Source organism: Salvelinus namaycush, chromosome 31 (genome assembly GCF_016432855.1).
Source record: "Salvelinus namaycush isolate Seneca chromosome 31, SaNama_1.0, whole genome shotgun sequence".
NCBI lineage: Eukaryota > Metazoa > Chordata > Actinopteri > Salmoniformes > Salmonidae > Salvelinus > Salvelinus namaycush.
Genome location: NC_052337.1, coordinates 13,363,655 through 13,386,590, shown reverse-complemented (window position 1 = coordinate 13,386,590; position 22,936 = coordinate 13,363,655). Strand labels below are relative to the sequence as shown.

The window sequence follows — 22,936 nt, the reverse complement described above, 5'->3', positions numbered from 1 at the left end:
GTTAGGTTAATGTACTGCACGCAGTATCTAGTTAGGTTAATGTACTGCACGCAGTATCTAGTTAGGTTAATGTACTGCACGCAGTATCTAGTTAGGTTAATGTACTGCACGCAGTATCTAGTTAGGTTAATGTACTGCACGCAGTATCTAGTTAGGTTAATGTACTGCACGCAGTATCTAGTTAGGTTAATGTACTGCACGCAGTATCTAGTTAGGTTAATGTACTGCACGCAGTATCTAGTTAGGTTAATGTACTGCACGCAGTACATTACTAAATGCAGAAGGGCAGTGCTGACTTCATGACTTGACCAGGGGAAAACTCCAGGCTAGTTATAGAGGTTACAACTAGGGACCTGGAGTTTTTCCTAATCAGGTAACATAGTCAGGAAAGACTTGGGACCTGGAGTCTTGGAAAAAGCTCCTGTCCCTATACAGTATACTGTATATTTCATGTGATGACTACTATGTCCATTGTATTAGTTGTCATTGCCTGGTCAGCCCTACCTGGTCCATGGTAGAGACGACCTCTGACAGCAGGTTGTGCAGGGTGGACAGCTCCCGTCCCAGGTCGATGTAACCTTCGAACCCTGCTGTGTTAGAGATGGTCTCTGGGTTAGAGATCTCCAGCAGGAAGCGCTGCATGTTGGTCCACTCATGTTCCAGGAACTGGTTCATAAAGGACATGTACTCCTCCTTACTGCCAAACCTGGGAGAGATGGAGGGAGGGAGGGATGGGGGAGGGAGGGGATGGAGGGAGAGAGAGAAAGAGAGAGAAAGAGAGATAGGGAGGGATGGATGGAGGGGGAAGGGGAGAGAGGGAGAGAGAGAGAGAAAGAGAGCGCAAGAGAGATAGGGAGGGAGGGAGGAAGAGATAGGTTGAGTATATAGAACACATACTCTCTTTCAAACACACACACGCACTCAACACCAATACACACACTCCATAAACCCACACACACACTCACTTGGCGAAATTGGCCAGGTTCTGCGTGACCTTGGCGATGAGTGTGAGTGTACGTGCGGTGCGGTCATCAGGGTATTCCTGCATCAGGTTGAAAAGTGACGGGGACATAACGGCCGGACACAGGAAGCGCAGGAACAGAGACGCGCTGATCAGACGCTCGCTGATGTCCGGTCGCCCCCGGCTACTGCACTCCTGTCGCCACGATGCAAACACCTCCTTGAGTTCCCGTGGAAACACACTGCAGGGGAGGGAAAAGAGGTGTTAACAGCAATATGGAGGTAGGTACACGTTCCACACACCTATTTATTTTCACTCTCATATTACAGAGAGCTACAGAGAGCTATACTTTATTGCTGTTTGAACAGGTGAATTTAGGTCCTGCATAGCAACTATAGAACAGCTAACAGTAAGCGCTGAAAGCATTGGCGGAATGTTCACCAATGGCCATATCACTATGGTATGAAATTATAAACACATGGTAACAACACATATTATTGGTAATGCATTGTGGGTGGTGTCCCAGAAATTACCAGTAGGAGTTGATGATCTTGCAGAAGGCCAGCTCACAGCACATCTTCAGGTTGCTCTGGTGCTCCTGCAGGTCATTGGACGAACACTTGGACGGGTCCACCTCACAGTTCTCATCTGACTCATACAACGCCTTGATAAACTCACCTACAACACAGGGAGAGAGAGACACGTCAGACAGTAACATTCATTCAACTCAGCTACAACACAGGGAGAGAGAGACACGTCAGACAGTAACATTCATTCAACTCAGCTACAACACAGGGAGAGAGAGACACGTCAGACAGTAACATTCATTCAACTCAGCTACAACACAGGGAGAGAGAGACACAGTCAGACAGTAACATTCAGTCAACTCAGCTACAACACAGGGAGAGAGAGACACAGTCAGACAGTAACATTCAGTCAACTCAGCTACAACACAGGGAGAGAGACACAGTCAGACAGTAACATTCAGTCAACTCAGCTACAACACAGGGAGAGAGACACAGTCAGACAGTAACATTCAGTCAACTCAGCTACAACACAGGGAGAGAGAGACACAGTCAGACAGTACCATTCAGTCAACTCAGCTACAACACAGGGAGAGAGAGACACGTCAGACAGTAACACTCAGTCAACTCAGCTACAACACAGGGAGAGAGAGACACAGTCAGACAGTAACATTCATTCAACTCAGCTACAACACAGGGAGAGAGACACAGTCAGACAGTAACACTCAGTCAACTCAGCTACAACACAGGGAGAGAGAGACACAGTCAGACAGTAACATTCAGTCAACTCAGCTACAACACAGGGAGAGAGAGACACGTCAGACAGTAACATTCAGTCAACTCAGCTACAACACAGGGAGAGAGAGACACAGTCAGACAGTAACATTCAGTCAACTCAGCTACAACACAGGGAGAGAGAGACACAGTCAGACAGTAACATTCAGTCAACTCAGCTACAACACAGGGAGAGAGACACGTCAGACAGTAACATTCATTCAACTCAGCTACAACACAGGGAGAGAGACACAGTCAGACAGTAACATTCAGTCAACTCAGCTACAACACAGGGAGAGAGAGACACAGTCAGACAGTAACATTCAGTCAACTCAGCTACAACACAGGGAGAGAGACACAGTCAGACAGTAACATTCAGTCAACTCAGCTACAACACAGGGAGAGAGAGACACAGTCAGACAGTAACATTCAGTCAACTCAGCTACAACACAGGGAGAGAGAGACACGTCAGACAGTAACACTCAGTCAACTCAGCTACAACACAGGGAGAGAGAGACACAGTCAGACAGTAACACTCAGTCAACTCAGCTACAACACAGGGAGAGAGACACAGTCAGACAGTAACATTCAGTCAACTCAGCTACAACACAGGGAGAGAGACACAGTCAGACAGTAACACTCAGTCAACTCAGCTACAACACAGGGAGAGAGACACAGTCAGACAGTAACATTCAGTCAACTCAGCTACAACACAGGGAGAGAGAGACACAGTCAGACAGTAACATTCAGTCAACTCAGCTACAACACAGGGAGAGAGAGACACAGTCAGACAGTAACATTCAGTCAACTCAGCTACAACACAGGGAGAGAGAGACACAGTCAGACAGTAACATTCAGTCAACTCAGCTACAACACAGGGAGAGAGACACAGTCAGACAGTAACATTCAGTCAACTCAGCTACAACACAGGGAGAGAGACACAGTCAGACAGTAACATTCAGTCAACTCAGCTACAACACAGGGAGAGAGCGACACGTCAGACAGTAACACTCAGTCAACTCAGCTACAACACAGGGAGAGAGAGACACAGTCAGACAGTAACATTCAGTCAACTCAGCTACAACACAGGGAGAGAGAGACACAGTCAGACAGTAACATTCAGTCAACTCAGCTACAACACAGGGAGAGAGAGACACAGTCAGACAGTAACATTCAGTCAACTCAGCTACAACACAGGGAGAGAGACACAGTCAGACAGTAACATTCAGTCAACTCAGCTACAACACAGGGAGAGAGACACAGTCAGACAGTAACATTCAGTCAACTCAGCTACAACACAGGGAGAGAGACACAGTCAGACAGTAACATTCAGTCAACTCAGCTACAACACAGGGAGAGAGACACAGTCAGACAGTAACATTCAGTCAACTCACCGAACACACATGTTTTGTTATTCTATCCTAAGTGGGATTTAAATGTATTTCCATTAAAAATCCTATTTTCCCTAACCCTTAATCATTACCCTAACCCTAACTCCTAATCCTAAACCCAACCACTAACATCTTACCCTAACCCTAAATCTAAGCCTAAAATAGCCTTTGTCCACATGGGGACGTGGGACATTTTCCTTGTTTTACTATACTTGTGGCGACTTTTGGGGATATTAGGTCCCCACAAGGATAGAATAACCAACCCCCGACCCCCCCCCCCCCCCCCCACACACACACACACACCACACACACACACACACACACACACACACACACACACACACACACACACACACACACACACACACACACACACACACACACACACACACACACACACACACACACACACACACACACATATATACGACAGGAGGTTGGTGGCTCTTTAAATGGGGTAGACGGGCTTGTGGTAATCAACAAAATGTATTTATGAAGCCCTTTTTACATCAGCAGATGTCACAAAGTGCTGTACAGAAACCCAGCCTAAAACCTCAAACAGCAAGCAATGCAGATGTAGAAGCACAGTGGCTGGGAAAAACTCCCTAGTTTGGCTGAAGCGGAAGAGGTGGAATGGTATCAAATACATCAAACACATGTTTCCATCATTAGCCGATAAGAGAATCAAAGGTGAATGCGTTTGTTGCAGGAGGTAGTTATAATAATTGTCCACTAGGAGGCTCACTTTTCTGTTGTCCCTCAAGGACCTCTGAGATGGAAGGACAATGATGTCCGGCCTTTTAATTAAAGTGAGACTGAAACACTGAATGAATGACTGTGTCTCCATTCAAGACATCACACCATAACAGCTTTCCATAAGCAAGACATGAACTTCAGACTATCACCAACTATCCAATGACTATAATAAGTCAACCAACAATATGGGCCAGGGCCGTCCCAGATAATACACCATGACTGATGTTTATGTTCTCCATCTCAGTCAATGTACCAGACGAGATAACGACAACATAAACAACGTTAGAACAACGCTCCATCAACCTTCCACAAACCCTTCCCCTCTTCCTGTCAACTTTGTCCTTCCTTGTGAAGAGAGGTGAGAGATGAGAGAGAGGGAAAGAGAGGTGAAAGATGAGAGAGAGGGAAAGAGAGGTGAGAGATGAGAGAGAGGGAAAGAGAGGTGAAAGATGAGAGAGAGGGAAAGAGAGGTGAGAGATGAGAGAGAGGGAAAGAGAGATGAGAGATGAGAGAGAGGGAAAGAGGTGAGAGATGAGAGAGAGGGAAAGAGGTGAGAGATGAGAGAGAGGGAAATAGAGATGAGAGATGAGAGAGAGGGAAAGAGAGGTGAAAGATGAGAGAGAGGGAAAGAGAGGTGAGAGATGAGAGAGAGGGAAAGAGAGGTGAAAGATGAGAGAGAGGGAAAGAGAGGTGAGAGATGAGAGAGAGGGAAAGAGAGATGAGAGATGAGAGAGAGGGAAAGAGGTGAGAGATGAGAGAGAGGGAAAGAGGTGAGAGATGAGAGAGAGGGAAATAGAGATGAGAGATGAGAGAGAGGGAAAGAGAGGTGAAAGATGAGAGAGAGGGAAAGAGAGGTGAAAGATGAGAGAGAGGGAAAGAGAGGTGAGAGATGAGAGAGAGGGAAAGAGAGATGAGAGATGAGAGAGAGGGAAAGAGGTGAGAGATGAGAGAGAGGGAAAGAGGTGAGAGATGAGAGAGAGGGAAATAGAGATCAGAGATGAGAGAGAGGGAAAGAGAGGTGAAAGATGAGAGAGAGGGAAAGAGAGGTGAAAGATGAGAGAGAGGGAAAGAGGTGAGAGATGAGAGGGAAAGAGGGATGAGAGATGAGAGAGAGGGAAAGAGAGGTGAAAGATGAGAGAGGGGGAAAGAGAGATGAGAGAGAGGGAAAGAGAGATGAGAGATAAGAGAGGGGGAAAGAGAGATGAGATGAGAGAGAGGGAAAGAGAGATGAGAGATGAGAGAGAGGGAAAGAGAGGTGAAAGATGAGAGAGAGGGAAAGAGAGATGAGAGAGAGGGAAAGAGGTGAGAGATGAGAGAGAGGGAAAGAGAGATGAGAGATGAGAGAGAGGTAAAGAGAGATGAGAGATTAGAGAGAGGGAAAGAGAGATGAGAGATGAGAGAGAGGGAAAGAGAGATGAGAGATGAGAGAAGGAAAGAGAGATGAGAGATGAGAGAGGGAAAGAGAGATGAGAGAGCGAGAGGGAAAGAGAGATGAGAGATGAGAGCGAGCGAGAGGGGATTAAAGGATGTCTGACTTGCGGCTCTACCTGTCCATGTTAAGACTATATAAAAAAATATATTTTTCTTAGTTTGACAGTGATAAGGTGTAATCATTTCCCCTGTACTGTTTGTTATTGAGATGATCAGAAAGGAAAAGTGTTCTCTCTCTCTCCCCCTCTTTCTCCTTCTCTCTCCTCTCCCTCTCCTTCTCCCCCCTCTCCCTCTCCCTCTCTTTCCCCCTGGTCGTCCTTGTGTTGCCCCTTCATGGCAGACCAGACCGGACCGGACCGGAGGCAGTCAATCTTCGGTAGTGACGAGGCGTTCTATTATTCACCCAGGCTTCAAAGCACATTAACTCCAAGACAAACACACATGCATTATTCACTAAGGCTCCAATATATTCTTAACTCAACCCTGAGAGATATAGACACACACACACACACACACACACACACACACACACACACACACACACACACACACACACACACACACACACACACACACACACACACACACACACACACACACACACACACACACACACACACAACATTGTTGCACTGATATTTGATCTATGCACAGAGAGATAAATGAGAGTGGGAGGGGAAAGAGAGAGATGGAGAGAGAGAGATGGAGGGAGAGAGAGATGGAGGGAGAGAGAGATGGAGAGAGAGGGATGGAGGGAGAGATGGAGGGAGAGGGAAATAGAGAGCGAGAGAGAGAGAGAGAGATGAGGGAGAGGGATATAGGGATGGAGAGAGAGAGAGAGAGAGAGAGAGATGGAGGGAGGGAGGGAGGAATGGAGAGGGAAATAGAGAGACAATGTGCTTTTCTGTAGATAAAATTGCTGCTGTGTACGTTTCTAAATCAGGCTGGATGAGGTAAACACATCAAAATGCACCAGGCTTATAGCCAGAGCCACAGCCAACACTAACACAACACTGGACAAACCTTGGTCTTACCTTGTAGTAGAGAGAGAGAGAGAGAGAGAGAGAGAGAGAGAGAGAGAATCAAAAACCAAAGAACAGAATTCTTTTCACAATGTCGAGGTGTGAGACAAGGCTGTAGTTTGAGTCCAAATCTTTTCAACATTTATATCAATGAATTAGCAGACATGTTGGACAATTCTCCAGCCCCAGGACTCACACTATTTGACACAGAGGTGAAATACCTGCTATATGCTGATGACTTGGTACTTCTATCACCAACCAAAGAAGGTCTTCAACAGAACATTAATATTCTAGAGCAATATTGCCATAATTGGGCCCTGGCAGTAAATTTCCCAAAAACTAAAATCATGATTTTCCAAAAACAAAACAGATGTCAGAAACACAAATATAAATTCACCCTGAACAACACCATCATTGAACACACAAACAATTACACCTACCTTGGTCTGACCATATCTGCATCGGGAAACTTTAGGGCAGTGAATGCACTCAAAGAAAAAGCCCGCAGAGCATTGTATGCAATAAAAATGAAATTATTCAAAATCAACATCCCAATTAGAATTTGGACCAAAATATTTGACAGTGTAATCCTACCAATAGCTCTTTACGGAAGTGAGGTTTGGGGGCCACTCAATAAACTGGACTTTAAAATGTGGGACAAACATCCAATTGAAACCCTACATGCAGAATTCTGTCGGAAAATCCTACAAGTCCAGAGAAATACACCAACTAATGCATGTAGGGCAGAATTGGGCCGCTTTCCAATAATAATTAAAATACAGAAAAGATCATAAAAATTTTGGCTACATCTAAATTCAAGTCCAAATTCGAGTCTGCAATTTAAAGCACTTCAAACCCAAGAGCTGAGCCCAGAAACGAGCCCTCTCAGTCAGCTGGTGTTGGACCTAACCAACCAAGCTGACACCAGCACTGCTTCAAAAGAAAGAATTCCAATAAACAAAATCATGAACCAATCAAAGGACTCATATTTACAACATTGGAAAAACGAAACAAAATCCCAAAGCCGACTAAATTGCTATCTGACCCTAAACAGAGAATATGAATTGGCTGAATATCTCTACTCTGTCAGAGATTCGAAGCAGAGACAGATCCTTACCAAGTACAGGCTGAGTGACCACCGATTGGCAATAGAAACCGGCAGACATAAAAAGACATGGCTACCCAAAGAGGAGCGTGTATGTGGTCACTGCCTGACAGGGGATGTAGAAACAGAGATGCACTTTCTCCTTTACTGTGATAAATATTCCTCACCAAGAGATTCATTATTCACAGAAATGACTACATTTATTCCAAATGTTAACTTATTAAACCCAGAGGAAAAACTAAAAATACTCATGGGCGAAGGAGCAATGGCTTCTCTTGCAGCCAAATATGTATTTACCTGCCATAGCCTGAGGGACACTGAATAATAACATCTGCATAGTAAGCAGTAACTTACTTATTATGACTGTTATTGTTATTACTGTTATTGTTATTAGTATTATTATTGTTGTTTATCATTCCAAATAGTAATGGTATGGGTGGTAATGGTAATGATAGCAGTTTAATGATGGTGGTGGTGGTAGTGGTGCATTACACCATACATTACATTCGACTATTGACTGTTACCATTTTATTGTTACTGTTATTGTTATTGTTATTATTGTTTGTCATTGTTTTAATTGTATTACAATGTATATTGTATACATTGTTGCTTTGGCAATATTGACACAATGTTTTTCATGCCAATAAAGCAGCTTGAATTTGAATTTGAATTTGAGAGAGAGAGAGAGAGAGAGAGAGAGAGACAGAGAGAGAGAGAGAGACAGAGAGAGAGAGAGAGAGACACACAGAGAGAGAGAGAGAGAGAGAGAGAGACACAGAGAGAGAGAGACACAGAGAGAGAGAGAGAGAGAGAGAGAGAGAGAGAGAGAGAGACAGAGAGAGAGAGACAGAGAGAGAGAGAGAGAGAGAGAGAGAGAGAGAGAGAGAGAGAGAGAGAGAGAGAGAGAGAGAGAGAGACAGAGGGAGACAGAGCGAGACAGAGACAGAGACAGAGAGAGAGAGAGAGAGAGAGAGAGAGAGAGAGAGAGAGCGAGAGAGAGAGAGAGACACAGAGAGAGACACAGCGAGAGAGAGAGAGAGAGAGAGAGAGAGAGAGAGAGAGAGAGAGAGAGAGAGAGAGAGAGAGAGAGAGAGAGAGAGAGAGAGAGAGAGAGAGAGAGAGAGAGGGAGAGAGAGAGAGGGAGAGACAGAGAGAGACATGGAAGTCACACATACGCCCAGGTAGCGAGCGGGCAAACAGGCCCAACCCCCACTCTTACACTCGCCCAAGCCAACGGCATGTACCAGATGCTCAGCAGGCTCTGCTCACACTTACTGGCCTGAGGCCAAACCACGACCAACAACATTGGACACTTTATGGAACAAAAAGCCTTCACTATATCATCCTGGAATATCCAAGGCCTGAGGTCATCTGCCTTTGGCCTAAAGAGCAGGAACCCGGACTTTACCAAAGAAATCGGTAATACAGACATTGTCATCCTGCAAGAAACATGGTATAGAGGAGACGGACTCACTGGTTGCCCTCTAGGTTACAGAGAGCTGGTAGTCCCATCCACCAAACTACCAGGTGTGAAACAGGGAAGGGACTCAGGGGGTATGCTAATTTGGTACAGAGCAGACCTAACTCACTCCATTAAATTAATCAAAACAGGAACATTTTACATTTGGACAAGAACCTGACACCCTCAGCACACAGGGGGACAAACACCTGCCTGCAGGTGACAGCATTCCCTCCCCCATATGCCCCCCTAGGCACAACTATGACAACATAACCAACAAAAACGGGTCACAACTCCTGCAGCTCTGTCGCACGCTGGGTATGTACATAGTCAATGGTAGGCTTCGAGGGGACTCCTATGGTAGGTACACCTATAGCTCATCTCTTGGCAGTAGCACTGTAGACTACTCTATCACTGACCTCAACCCAGAGTCTCTCAGAGCGTTCACAGTCAGCCCACTGACACCCCTATCAGACCACAGCGAAATCACAGTCTACTTGAACAGAGCAATACTCAATCATGAGGCATCAAAGCCAAAGGAACTGAGTAACATTAAGAAATGCTATAGATGGAAGGAATGCAGTTTGGAAACCTACCAAAAAACAATTAGGCAACAACAAATTCAATCCCTTTTAGACAATTTCCTGGGTAAAACGTTCCACTGCAATAGTGAAGGTGTAAACTCGGCAGTAGAAAATCTTAACAGTATATTTGACCTCTCAGCTTCCCTATCAAATCTAAAAATCTCAAATAGAAAACCGAAGAAAATGAACAATAATGACAAATGGTTTGATGAAGAATGTAAAAATCTAAGAAAGAAATTGAGAAACCTGTCCAACCAAAAACATAGAGACCCGGAAAACCTGAGTCTACGCCTTCACTATGGTGAATCACTAAAACAATACAGAAATACACTACGGAAAAAGAAGGAACAGCACGTCAGAAATCAGCTCAATGTAATTGAAGAATCCATAGACTCTAACCAATTCTGGGAAAATTGGAAAACACTAAACAAACAACAACACGAAGAATTATCTATCCAAAATGGAGATGTATGGGTAAACCACTTCTCCAATCTTTTTGGCTCTATAACAAAGTATAAAGAGCAAAAACATATACATGATCAAATACAAATCCTAGAATCAACTATTAAAGACTACCAGAACCCACTGGATTCTCCAATTACCTTGAATGAGTTACAGGACAAAATAAAAACCCTCCAACCCAAAAAAGCCTGTGGTGTTGATGGTATCCTTAATGAAATGATCAAATATACAGACAACAAATTCCAATTGGCTATACTAAAACTATTTAACATCGTCCTTAGCTCTGGCATCTTCCCCAATATTTGGAACCAAGGACTGATCACCCCAATCCACAAAAGTGGAGACAAATTTGACCCCAATAACTACCGTGGAATATGCGTCAACAGCAACCTTGGGAAAATCCTCTGCATTATCATTAACAGCAGACTCGTACATTTCCTCAATGAAAACAATGTACTGAGCAAATGTCAAATTGGCTTTTTACCAAATTACCGTACAACAGACCATGTATTCACCCTACACACCCTAATTGACAACCAAACAAACCAAAACAAAGGCAAAGTCTTCTCATGCTTTGTTGATTTCAAAAAAGCCTTCGACTCAATTTGGCATGAGGGTCTGCTGTACAAATTGATGAAAAGTGGTGTTGGGGGTAAAACATACGACATTATAAAGTCCATGTACACAAACAACAAGTGTGCGGTTAAAATTGGCAAAAAACACACACATTTCTTCACACAGGGTCGTGGGGTGAGACAGGGATGCAGCTTAAGCCCCACCCTCTTCAACATATATATCAATGAATTGGCGCGGGCACTAGAAAAGTCTGCAGCACCCGGCCTCACCCTACTAGAATCCGAAGTCAAATGTCTACTGTTTGCTGATGATCTGGTGCTTCTGTCACCAACCAAGGAGGGCCTAAAGCAGCACCTAGATCTTCTGCACAGATTCTGCCAGACCTGGGCCATGACAGTAAATCTCAGTAAGACCAAAATAATGGTGTTCCAAAAAAGGTCCAGTCGCCAGGACCACAAATTCCATCTAGACACTGTTGCCCTAGAGCACACAAAAAACTATACATACCTCGGTCTAAACATCAGCGCCACAGGTAACTTCCACAAAGCTGTGAACGATCTGAGAGACAAGGCAAGAAGGGCATTCTATGCCATCAAAAGGAACATAAATTTCAACATACCAATTAGGATCTGGCTAAAAATACTTGAATCAGTCATAGAGCCCATCGCCCTTTATGGTTGTGAGGTCTGGGGTCCGCTCACCAACCAAGACTTCACAAAATGGGACAAACACCAAATTGAGACTCTGCATGCAGAATTCTGCAAAAATATCCTCCGTGTACAACGTAGAACACCAAATAATGCATGCAGAGCAGAATTAGGCCGATACCCACTAATTATCAAAATCCAGAAAAGAGCCGTTAAATTCTACAACCACCTAAAAGGAAGCGATTCCCAAACCTTCCATAACAAAGCCATCACCTACAGAGAGATGAACCTGGAGAAGAGTCCCCTAAGCAAGCTGGTCCTAGGGCTCTGTTCACAAACACAAACACACCCCACAGAGCCCCAGGACAACAGCACAATTAGACCCAACCAAATCATGAGAAAACAAAAAGATAATTACTTGACACATTGGAAAGAATTAACAAAAAAACAGAGCAAACTAGAATGCTATTTGGCCCTAAACAGAGAGTACACAGTGGCAGAATACCTGACCACTGTGACTGACCCAAACTTAAGGAAAGCTTTGACTATGTACAGACTCAGTGAGCATAGCCTTGCTATTGAGAAAGGCCGCCGTAGGCAGACCTGGCTGTCAAGAGAAGACAGGCTATGTGCTCACTGCTCACAAAATGAGGTGGAAACTGAGCTGCACTTCCTAACCTCCTGCCAAATGTATGACCATATTAGAGACACATATTTCCCTCAGATCACACAGACCCACAAAGAATTCGAAAACAAATCCAATTTTGATAAACTCCCATATCTACTGGGTGAAATTCCACAGTGTGCCATCACAGCAGCAAGATTTGTGACCTGTTGCCACAAGAAAAGGGCAACCAGTGAAGAACAAACACCATTGTAAATACAACCCATATTTATGCTTATTTATTTTCCCTTGTGTACTTTAACCATTTCTACATTGCTACAACACTGTATATATATAATATGACATTTGTGATGTCTTTATTGTTTTGAAACTTCTGTATGTGTAATGTTTACTGTTCATTTTTATTGTTCATTTAACTTTTGTATATTATCTACCTCACTTGCTTTGGCAATGTTAACACATGTTTCCCATGCCAATAAAGCCCCTTGAATTGAATTGAATTGACAGAGACAGAGACAGAGACAGAGACAGAGACAGAGAGAGTGAGAGTGAGAGAGAAGAGACAGAGAGAGAGAGACACAGAGAGAGACACAGAGAGAGAGAGAGAGAGAGAGAGAGAGAGAGAGAGAGAGAGAGAGAGAGAGAGAGAGAGAGCGAGACAGAGAGAGAGACAGAGGGAGAGACAGAGGGAGAGACAGAGACAGATAGAGACAGAGAGAGAGACAGAGAGAGAGAGAGAGAGAGAGAGAGAGAGAGAAAAGAAAGAGAGGCACTTAGTCCAGTCTCTGGGGTCAGGGGCTAGGAATGTTGTGTCTGCCAGCCCTGAGGCATTCTCTGCCCTTTGACCTCCACTACAGCTCAATGACCTCTGACCTTAATTACAGCTCAGTAAACATGGCTTAATGACCCAGAGCAAGTTTTGATTGCTTACGATAACACACACAATGTCTCTGTATTAAGCATGGATGGATGGAGAGAGAGTGGAAAAAGAGGGCTGAGTGACAGAAAGACATAAAGAAAGAGAGAGTGTAATGTTTACTTATGTTCCCCTTGTTTATTTCCCTTTTGTTTATTGTCTATTCCATTTGCTTCGGCAATGTAAACATATGCTTCCCAATCCACTAAAGCCCTTTGAGTTGAGTTGAGCTGAGTGAGAAAGAAGAGTCTACAGAGGCCAGTCAGTGTGAAGACTTCAAACCAGGAGAGATAAACACTATTTATTAGATTTTTTCTTTCCATCTTCCAGAGTGGGTTCTGGAGGAAAACATCCCAGGCTGAAGCAGTCATCTCTACAGCCCTGAATACAAAGATCATCTCTACCATATATCCTCCTCTTCTGTACAGCAGATCACATCTCCTCTAACTACACAGACCAATAGCCTTATCTATCCTCTCCTGAAGACACAGACAGACAGACAGACAGACAGACAGACAGACAGACAGACAGACAGACAGACAGACAGACAGACAGACAGACAGACAGACAGACAGACAGACAGACAGACAGACAGACAGACAGACAGACAGACAGACAGACAGACAGACACTCACCGAGTGCATCCTGTAGGTACTTCTGCCCCACTAGTTTGAGGTACTCCTCTATAGCCTTGGTGGCCAGTGTGTTCTCTCGGAAGATCAGGTGCTCGTTCTCCCCACACCGGTCCACCTCTGACATCATCAGGTCTGTCAGGAAGTCCTACAGCAGAACAAGACGAGAAAACATGAGATGACACTACAGAAGACACTGCAACCCCTAACGGTCGAAACAATGTTGGGGATAAATGTATACAAATTGCTATAATTTCTAAAACAAGCAAAGCAATAACAATATTATATCCTGCCTTAAACAACATAATAGTTTACTGTCAACTGAAAATAAGTAAACAATAAGAAACACTCTTAAGTTAATCATACATCTCATATCTCATCAGCATTCTGCACATGGTGACAGTCTGGTAATGTTCAAATAAACCTGACAGGAAACAGGGACATTTCTATACCCATTAGCAGTGAAGTCAGACAGTGAGACTGTGTGTGTGTGTGTGTGTGTGTGTGTGTGTGTGTGTGTGTGTGTGTGTGTGTGTGTGTGTGTGTGTGTGTGTGTGTGTGTGTGTGTGTGTGTTTGTGTGTGTGTGTGTGTGTGTGTGTGTGTGTGTGTGTGTGTGTGTGTGTGTGTGTGTGTGTGTGTGTGTGTGTCACAGTGCCAAGCCCAGCCCATAGTGGTGTGATTACTGCTTCACACTGTGATAATGGGTTGTCTCATTCCTCTGATGGAAGGCACGGAGGACTCTTTATTATCTGGAATACACATGGACGTACGCACACAGTAATGGCAATATGGAACAACAAAATCCATTCAGGATCAACCAAGCCACCCCAGGAAAATGTTACTGGACAAGCAGAGGGCACATGACTGTTGATGGGGGATGGCTAAATGGTTTGTGGTGCGTGCTTAGTCCCCTCCTGTACTCCCTGTTCACCCACGACTGCATGGCCTCGTACGACTCCAACACCATCATTAAGTCTGCTGACGATATGACGGTGGTAGGTCTGATCACCGACAACGATGAGACAGCCTATAAGGAAGAGGTCAGAGACAACAACCTCTTCTTCAACGTCCTCTTCTTCAACGTCGACAAGACAAAGGAGCTGATCGTGGACTACAGGAAACAGAGGGCCGAACACGCCCCCAATCACATCGACAGGGCTATAGTGGAGCGGGCCGAGAGCTTCAAGTTCCTCTGTGTCCACATCACTAAGGATCTATCATGATCCACACACACCAACACAGTTGTGAAGAGGGCACCACAGCACCTCTTCCTCCTCAGGTGGCTGAAAATATTTGGCATGGGCCCTCAGATCCTCAAGAAGTTCTACAGGTGCACCATTGAGAGCTGGTTGACTGGCTGCATCACCGCTTGGTACAGTATGGCAACTCCTTGGCATCCAACCGCAAGGCGCTACAGAGGGTAGTGCGTACAGCCCAGTACATCACGGGGCCGAGCTCTTTGTCATCCAGGACCTCTATACCAGGCGGTGTCAGAGGAAGGCCCCAAAAATTGTCAAAGACTCCAGCCACCCGAGTAATAGGCTGTTCTCTCTGCTACTGCATGGCAAGTGGTACCTATGCACCAGGTCTGGAACCAACAGGAACCAGAACAGCTTTATGCATACACATATCAATGTGAGACAATGTGTATGCATTGATATGTAGGCTACGTGTGCCTTTAATTTTTTTTAAATGTAATTCTGTCCTTGAGCTGTTCTTGTCTATTGATGTTCTGTATGTCATTCTGTATTATGTCATGTTTTGTTTAGACCCCGGGAAGAGTAGCTGCTGCTTTTGAAACAGCTAATGGGGATCCTAATAAAATACCCCAAAAATACCATAAGACTGCTAAATAGTTATTTAAATAGTTAACCAATAGCCACCCTGTAACGGAATTCCTCTTCCTCTTCATCCGAAGAGGAGGAGCAGGGATTGAACCAAAATGCAGCTTCGTGATATGACATGATATTTATTGAACAAGACAAAAACGAACTATACTTGAATAACTAACAAAAATAACAAACGACGTAGACGAACCTGAACATAAGAACTTACATGACACGAAGAACGCATGAAACAGGAACAGACTACATAAACCGAACGAACGAACAAACAAACCGAAACAGTCCCGTGTGGCGCAACGTACATAGACACAGACACAGGAGACAACCACCCACAACAAACAATGTGAAAACACCTACCTTAATATGGCTCTCAATCAGAGGAAATGAAAACCACCTGCCTCTAATTGAGAACCATATCAGGTCACCCATTAACCAACACGAAACACATAACATAGACTACCCACCCAAACTCACGCCCTGACCGTCAAACACATACAAAATAACAGAAAACCGGTCAGGAACGTGACATAACCCCCCCCCCTCAAGGTGCGTACTCCGAACGCACCACCAAAAGTCTAGGGGAGGGTCTGGGTGGGCGTCTGACCACGGTGGTGGCTCAGGCTCTGGGCGAGGTCCCCACCCCACCATAGTCAATCCCAGCTTCCGTATTCCCCTCTGAATGACCACCCTCCTATTCCACCCACTTAATTTAAAGGGTACCGTCGAGATAAGGGGCAGCACCGGGATAAGGTAGCTCAGGACAGAGAGATAGGTCAGGATAGAGAGTAAACTCAGGATAGAGGGGCAACTCCGGACTGAAGGGCAGCTCCGGACAGAGAGACAGCTCTGGACTGAGGGGCAGTTCTGGATTACTGGCAGCTCTGGGCTGGCTGACGGCTCTGGACGCTCATGGCTGGCTGACGGCTCTGGACGCTCCTGGCTAGCTGACGGCTCTGGACGCTCATGGCTAGCTGACGGCTCTGGACGCTCATGGCTAGCTGACAGCTCTGGACGCTCATGGCTGGCTGACGGCTCTGGACGCTCATGGCTGGCTGACGGCTCTGGACGCTCATGGCTGGCTGACGGCTCTGGACGCTCATGGCTGGCTGACGGCTCTGGACGCTCATGGCTTGCTGACGGCTCTGGCAGATCCTGTCTGGTTGGCGGCTCTGGCAGATCCTGTCTGGTTGGCGGCTCTGGCAGATCCTGTCTGGTTGGCGGCTCTGACAGATCCTGTCTGGTTGGCGGCTCTGGCAGATCCTGTCTGGTTGGCGGCTCTGGCAGATCCTGACTGACGAATGGCTCTAGCGGCTCCTGACTGACTAACGGCTCTGACGGCTCGGGACAGACGGGCGGCTCTAATGGCTCGGGACAGACGGATGGCTCAGACGGCACTGGGCAGACGGATGGCTCAGATGGCGCTGGGGAGACGGATGGCTCAGATGGCGCTGGGGAGACGGATGGCTCAGATGGCGCTGGGGAGACGGATGGCTCAGATGGCACTGGGCAGACGGATGGCTCTGGCCGGATGAGGCGCACTGTAGGCCTGGTGCGTGGTGCCGGAACTGGAGGCACCGGGCTAAGGACACGCACCTTCAGGCTAGTGCGGGGAGCAGGGACAGGGCACACTGGACTCTCAAAACGCACTATGGACCTGGTGCGTGGTACCGGCACTGGTGGCACCGGGCTGAGGGCACGCACATCAGGACGAGTACGGGGAGAAGGAACAGTGTGTACAGGGCTCTGGAGACGCACAGGTGGCTTAGTGCGTGGTGCCGGAACTGGAGGCACTGGGCTGGAGACACGCACCATAGGGAGAGTGCGTGGAGGAGGAACAGGGCTCTGGAAACGCACTGGAAGCCTGGTGCGTGGTGTAGGCACTGGTGGTACTGGGCTGGGGCGGGAAGGTGGCGCCGGAAATACCGGACCGTGCAGGCGTACTGGCTCCCTTGAGCATTGAGCCTGCCCAACCTTACCTGGCTGAATGCTCCCCGTCGCCCGACCAGTGCGGGGAGGTGGAATAACCCGCACCGGGCTATGTAGGCGAACCGGGGACACCATGCGTAAGGCTGGTGCCATGTAAGCCGGCCCGAGGAGACGTACTGGTGGCCAGATATGTAGGGCCGGCTTCATGACATCCGGCTCAATACTCCATCTAGCCCTGCCAGTGCGGGGAGGTGGAATAACCCGCACCGGGCTATGAACACGTACAGGAGACACCGTGCGCTCTACTGCTTAACACGGTGTCTGCCCGTACTCCCGCTCTCCACGGTAAGCCTGGGAAGTGGGCGCAGGTCTCCTACCTGCCCTTGGCCCACTACCTCTTAGCCCCCCCCCAAGAAATTTTTGGGGTTTCTTCGCGGGCTTCCAGCCACGTCTCCTTGCTGCCTCCTCATACCACCGCTCCTGGGCTCTCGCTGCTTCCATCTCCTCACGAGCGCGGCGATATTCCCCAATATGAGCCCAGTGTCCTTTTCCCTCCAATACTTCCTCCCAAGTCCATGAGTCCTGATTACTTGGTCGCTGCTCGAACTCACGCTGCTTGGTCCTGGTTCGGTGGGTGGTTCTGTAACGGATTTCCTCCTCCTCTTCATCCGAAGAGGAGGAGCAAGGATTCGACCAAAATGCAGCTTCGTGATATGACATGATATTTATTGAACAAGACAAAAACGAACTATACTTGAATAACTAACAAAAATAACAAACGACGTAGACGAACCTGAACATAAGAACTTACATGACACGAAGAACGCATGAAACAGGAACAGACTACATAAACCGAACGAACGAACAAACAAACCGAAACAGTCCCGTGTGGCGCAAAGTACATAGACACAGACACAGGAGACAACCACCCACAACAAACAATGTGAAAACACCTACCTTAATATGGCTCTCAATCAGAGGAAATGAAAACCACCTGCCTCTAATTGAGAACCATATCAGGTCACCCATTAACCAACACGAAACACATAACTTAGACTACCCACCCAAACTCACGCCCTGACCGTCAAACACATACAAAATAACAGAAAACCGGTCAGGAACGTGACACACCCGGACTATCTGCATTGACCTTTTTTGCTGTAACTTGTTTTGACTCATTATCTACATGCATGAAGAATGTGACAAATGTGCACGAGAAATGTGCACATGCACGAAGCATGTGATGAAGCATGTGACAAATACAAATTGAGTGTTACTCGTTGTGAGTAGAACATATAGGAAGTAATGATACATCACCACTCTCTAAAAATGATCTTAACGTTAGAGGAAGACATGCTTACGAGTTAGATTTCATCTCTTGGAGTTTAGTCACTTTTCATGTTCATGTTCACTGTTCATGCTGGAAACAGAGCTGTGAAGTCCCTGAACATCTAGTTAATCAGAGCGGCCCAGCACGGTGAGGACAAGAGAGAAGAAACAGATGTAGTGAGAGGAGAGAGAGAGAGAGAGAGAGAGAGAGAGAGAGAGAGAGAGAGAGAGAGAGAGAGAGAGAGAGAGAAAAGAAGAGTGAGACAGAGACAGAAATAAAGAGAGAGATAGAGAGAAAAGGAGAGAGGAAAGGAGAGGAGGAGAGAGAGAGGGAGAAAAGAGAGAGAAAGTGAATCAGAGAGAAATAAGAGAAAGAGAGAGGGGGGTGCTCAACTCAGACAGGTTCTGTAGTTCTAAGCCTGTTATCCCAGCTAATCAAAGCCTAGCAGCTGGAAGCCAATCAGAGCTTGATGTGCAGCAATAAGAGAGGCTTTCTGTTACCACACACACACCAGAGAATGAAGCAAAAACTGTGTGAAAGAGAAAACTCCCTTCCATTTGCTGAGCACAATAATATTGACCTTTCCTGTGTGAATGGGCAGCCACCCGTCCCATCATTAGACTGGAAGTTCTTCTTCTCTTTTCTTTACCCGGCAGAATGTCAGCCCAATTATGATCTCTCCTCCAGCCTCCACCCCTCTCTATACATCTCTCCACCTCTCTCTCTCTCTCTCCCTCCTCTGTCTGCCCTCCACCCCTCTCTATATATCTCTCCACTCCTCTCTCTCTTTCCATCTATATCAATTAAATTCAAAGGGGCTTTATTGGCATGGGAAATGTTTTTACATTGCCAAAGCAAGTGAAATAAACAATAAACAAAAGTGAGAAGACACAAAACAACATCAACAAAAAACGATTTGCATTTAACAGTAAACATTGCACTCACTAAGATTTCAAAAACAATAAGACATTTCAAGTTTTATATTATCAGCTATGCACATTGTTCTAGGAATGTGCAAATAGCTGTAGTACGAATAGTAGGGGAAGAGAAATAAACAGATAAATATTGTTTGTTTGCGCTCCACCGGTTGCCCTTTTCTTGTGGCGGGCCACACATCTTGCTGCTGTGATGGCACACTGCACTACTTCACCTAACAGATATGGGAGTTTATCAATGTTTGATTTGTTTTTGAATTCTTTGTGGATCTGTGGAATCTGAGGGAAATATGTGTCTCTAATATGGTCATACATTGGGCAGGAGGTTTGGAAGTGCAGTTCAGTTTCCACCTCATTTTGTGGGCAGTGTGCACATAGCCTGTCTTCTCTTGAGAGCCAGGTCTGCCTACGGCGGCCTCTCACAATAGCAAGGCTATGCTCACTGAGTCTGTACATAGTCAAAGATTTCCTTAATTTTGGGTCAGTAACTCCTCACTCTCTACCCCACTCCCTCCCTCCCTCGCTCTCTCTCTCCTCCCCTCCGCCACCCTCCCTCGCTTCAGTGCTAATAAGTAAAAGTAGAACACTTTCTATATTACTGTCACATCCCATCACCCAGACTATACCTCATTACCCCCCCCCCCCCCCCCCCCACAGAGAGACAGGAAGAAGCGAGGAGGGGGGGGGGGGGGGGGGAGAGGAGGGAGGGAGGGAGTGAGGGGGGAGGGAGTGGGGAGGATGGAGGGAGGGAGCGAGGGAGAGGGGGGTAGGGAGGGAGTGAGGAGGGAGAGAGGAGGGAGGGAGCGAGGGGGGAGGGAGGGAGTGAGGGGGAGGGGGAGGATGGAAGGAGGCAGTGAGGAGGGAGAGAGGAGGGAGGGAGCGAGGGGGGAGGGAGGGAGTGAGGGGGAGGGAGGGAGGGGGGAGGATGGAGGGAGGGAGGGAGCGAGGGAGAGGGGGGTAGGGAGGGAGTGAGGAGGGAGAGAGGAGGGAGGGAGCGAGGGAGGAAGTGGGAGAGGAAGGGAAGAGAAGGGAGGAAAGGGGAGAGGAAGGGAGGAAGGGGGTGAGGAAGGGAAGGGAGGAAGGGGGAGAGGAAGGGGGGAAGGGAAGAGGAAGGGGGAGAGGAAGGGAAGGGGAAGGGAGGAAGGGGGAGAGGAAGGGAAGGGAGGAAGGGGGAGAAGAAGGGAAGAGAAGGGAGGAAGGGGGAGAGGAAGGGAGGAAGGGGGAGAGGAAGGGAAGAGGAAGGGAAGGGAGGAAGGGGTAGAGGAAGGGAAGGGAGGAAGGGGGAGAGGAAGGGAAGGCGAAGGGAGGAAGGGGGAGAGGAAGGGAAGAGGAAGGGGGAGAGGAAGGGAAGGGAGGAAGGGAAGAGGAAGTACAAGACATCAAACTCCAGCAGATGAGAGTCTCTTACTTGCCAGCAAAACTCAGAAAGCCCTGTCCATCCCACTGCCTTACAGCCACAAATAACATCAGAGATAGGTGTGTGTGTGTGTGTGTGTGTGCGTGTGCGTGTGCGTGTGCGTGTGTGTGTGTGTGTGTGTGTGTGTGAAAGAGAGAGAGAGTGTGTGTGTGTGAGTATGCGTATGTGTGTGTGCTGGCTTGTTGGAGCGAAAGTGTTTCTTGGTTCCCCTTCCCATGAAGAGTCACTCGATCAAAACTGAACAACAACAAATCCCTGAGGTTAAATGTTGAAATGTCACAGAAACCGCTCTCCCTGGGATGTACCCCTCCCTCCTCCCTAGTGATACTCAGAGGAACAGAGGCATCATGTCTGAACAGAGGCATCATGTCTGAACAGAGGCATCATGTCTGAACAGAGGCATCATGTCTGAAAAGAGGCATAATGTCTGAACAGAGGCATCATGTCTGAAAAGAGGCATCATGTCTGAACAGAGGCATCATGTCTGAACAGAGACATCATGTCTGAACAGAGGCATCATGTCTGAACAGAGGCATCATGTCTGAACAGAGGCATCATGTCACACAAAAACAAGACTGCCAATAGAACAAACAGAGTATTACTGTATGTACGCACATAGCAACATGCACAGGAGCTGGATACAGTACAAATAGCTGAAGAAATCAGGACTTGGACATTGCCTGCGTCAGGTGTACATATTAAATATATCTAATTACAAAACACAAATAAAACATGGACATACACGCACACACAGGGGGCGGCAGGTAGCCTCGAGGTTAAGAGCGTTGGGACAGTAACCAAACGGTTGCTGGTTCTAATCTCGGAGCCGACAAGGTGAAAAATCTGTCTCTGTGCCCTTGAGGAAGGCGCTGGACAATGGTGACACTGGCTGTGACAGCACTCCCTGCGGCTGTCACACACACCCTATCTGTGATGTCATATGTGACTGTAAGGCGGTGGGATAGACGTGGCTTTCTGAAAGAAACACATTTCCATTACACACTTGTATAAGTGTGTTACAGGACAAATAGCACCCAAATAATGATTAATTACACACACAAATCTGAACAGACCCTAACCAACAGAACACATTCCGTTCCCGTATTGGAGCGTCACATGAAGTGGTTATCACAGGTAGGTACAGTACAGCCCAGGAATGAGTCCCTCGTTAAGAAGAAGACAAAAGAAGTCCTTCGTTCCCGTGTTGACACACGCAGATCTGTCTCTCTTTCTGTAAGGCGTTTCCATGGCAAAATGAGGCAGAGAAATGCACGAGTGAGAGCCAACTAAAATGACCTTTCTCACCAGTTGCCTCAATTCAGCCTCATCTTAGGGATAATGTGGGGTAGAGGTGGAGAGAGAGAGAGAGGGAGAGAGTGTCTTGGCATTTTCCTCCACCACATCCATGCTCTTTAAATTGGCCTGTCCTTGTATGTGGTTGACCCTGTTTGATTATTCAATAGCTTTAGGGGAGGAGACACACACCGGTGTGCATAGGGTTTAATAGTGTACACCATAAACCCCCAGAGTCAAGACAGGAAGCCTTTCCAATAAAGGAGTGAAGACAAGGACAATGTCATTCTGGCTTTTGGGAATTGCAGTGATAATGCTGTAGAAA

At 46.7% G+C, this 22,936-nt stretch overlaps 1 protein-coding gene across 1 annotated transcript in view; it reads right to left on the bottom strand.

The window, feature by feature from the left end:
* The window catches only part of LOC120026370 (disabled homolog 2-interacting protein-like), a 66,048-nt gene that overhangs the window by 26,028 nt on the left and 17,084 nt on the right, over positions 1 to 22,936 (bottom strand). Inside the window, exons 4-7 of the mRNA XM_038971216.1 lie at positions 13,869 to 14,013; positions 1,495 to 1,639; positions 966 to 1,202; positions 505 to 706 (exon numbers count right to left, since the gene is read on the bottom strand). Of these exons, the coding sequence (XP_038827144.1) occupies positions 505 to 706; positions 966 to 1,202; positions 1,495 to 1,639; positions 13,869 to 14,013 (729 nt within the window). The remainder of the gene's footprint in view (positions 1 to 504; positions 707 to 965; positions 1,203 to 1,494; positions 1,640 to 13,868; positions 14,014 to 22,936) is intronic.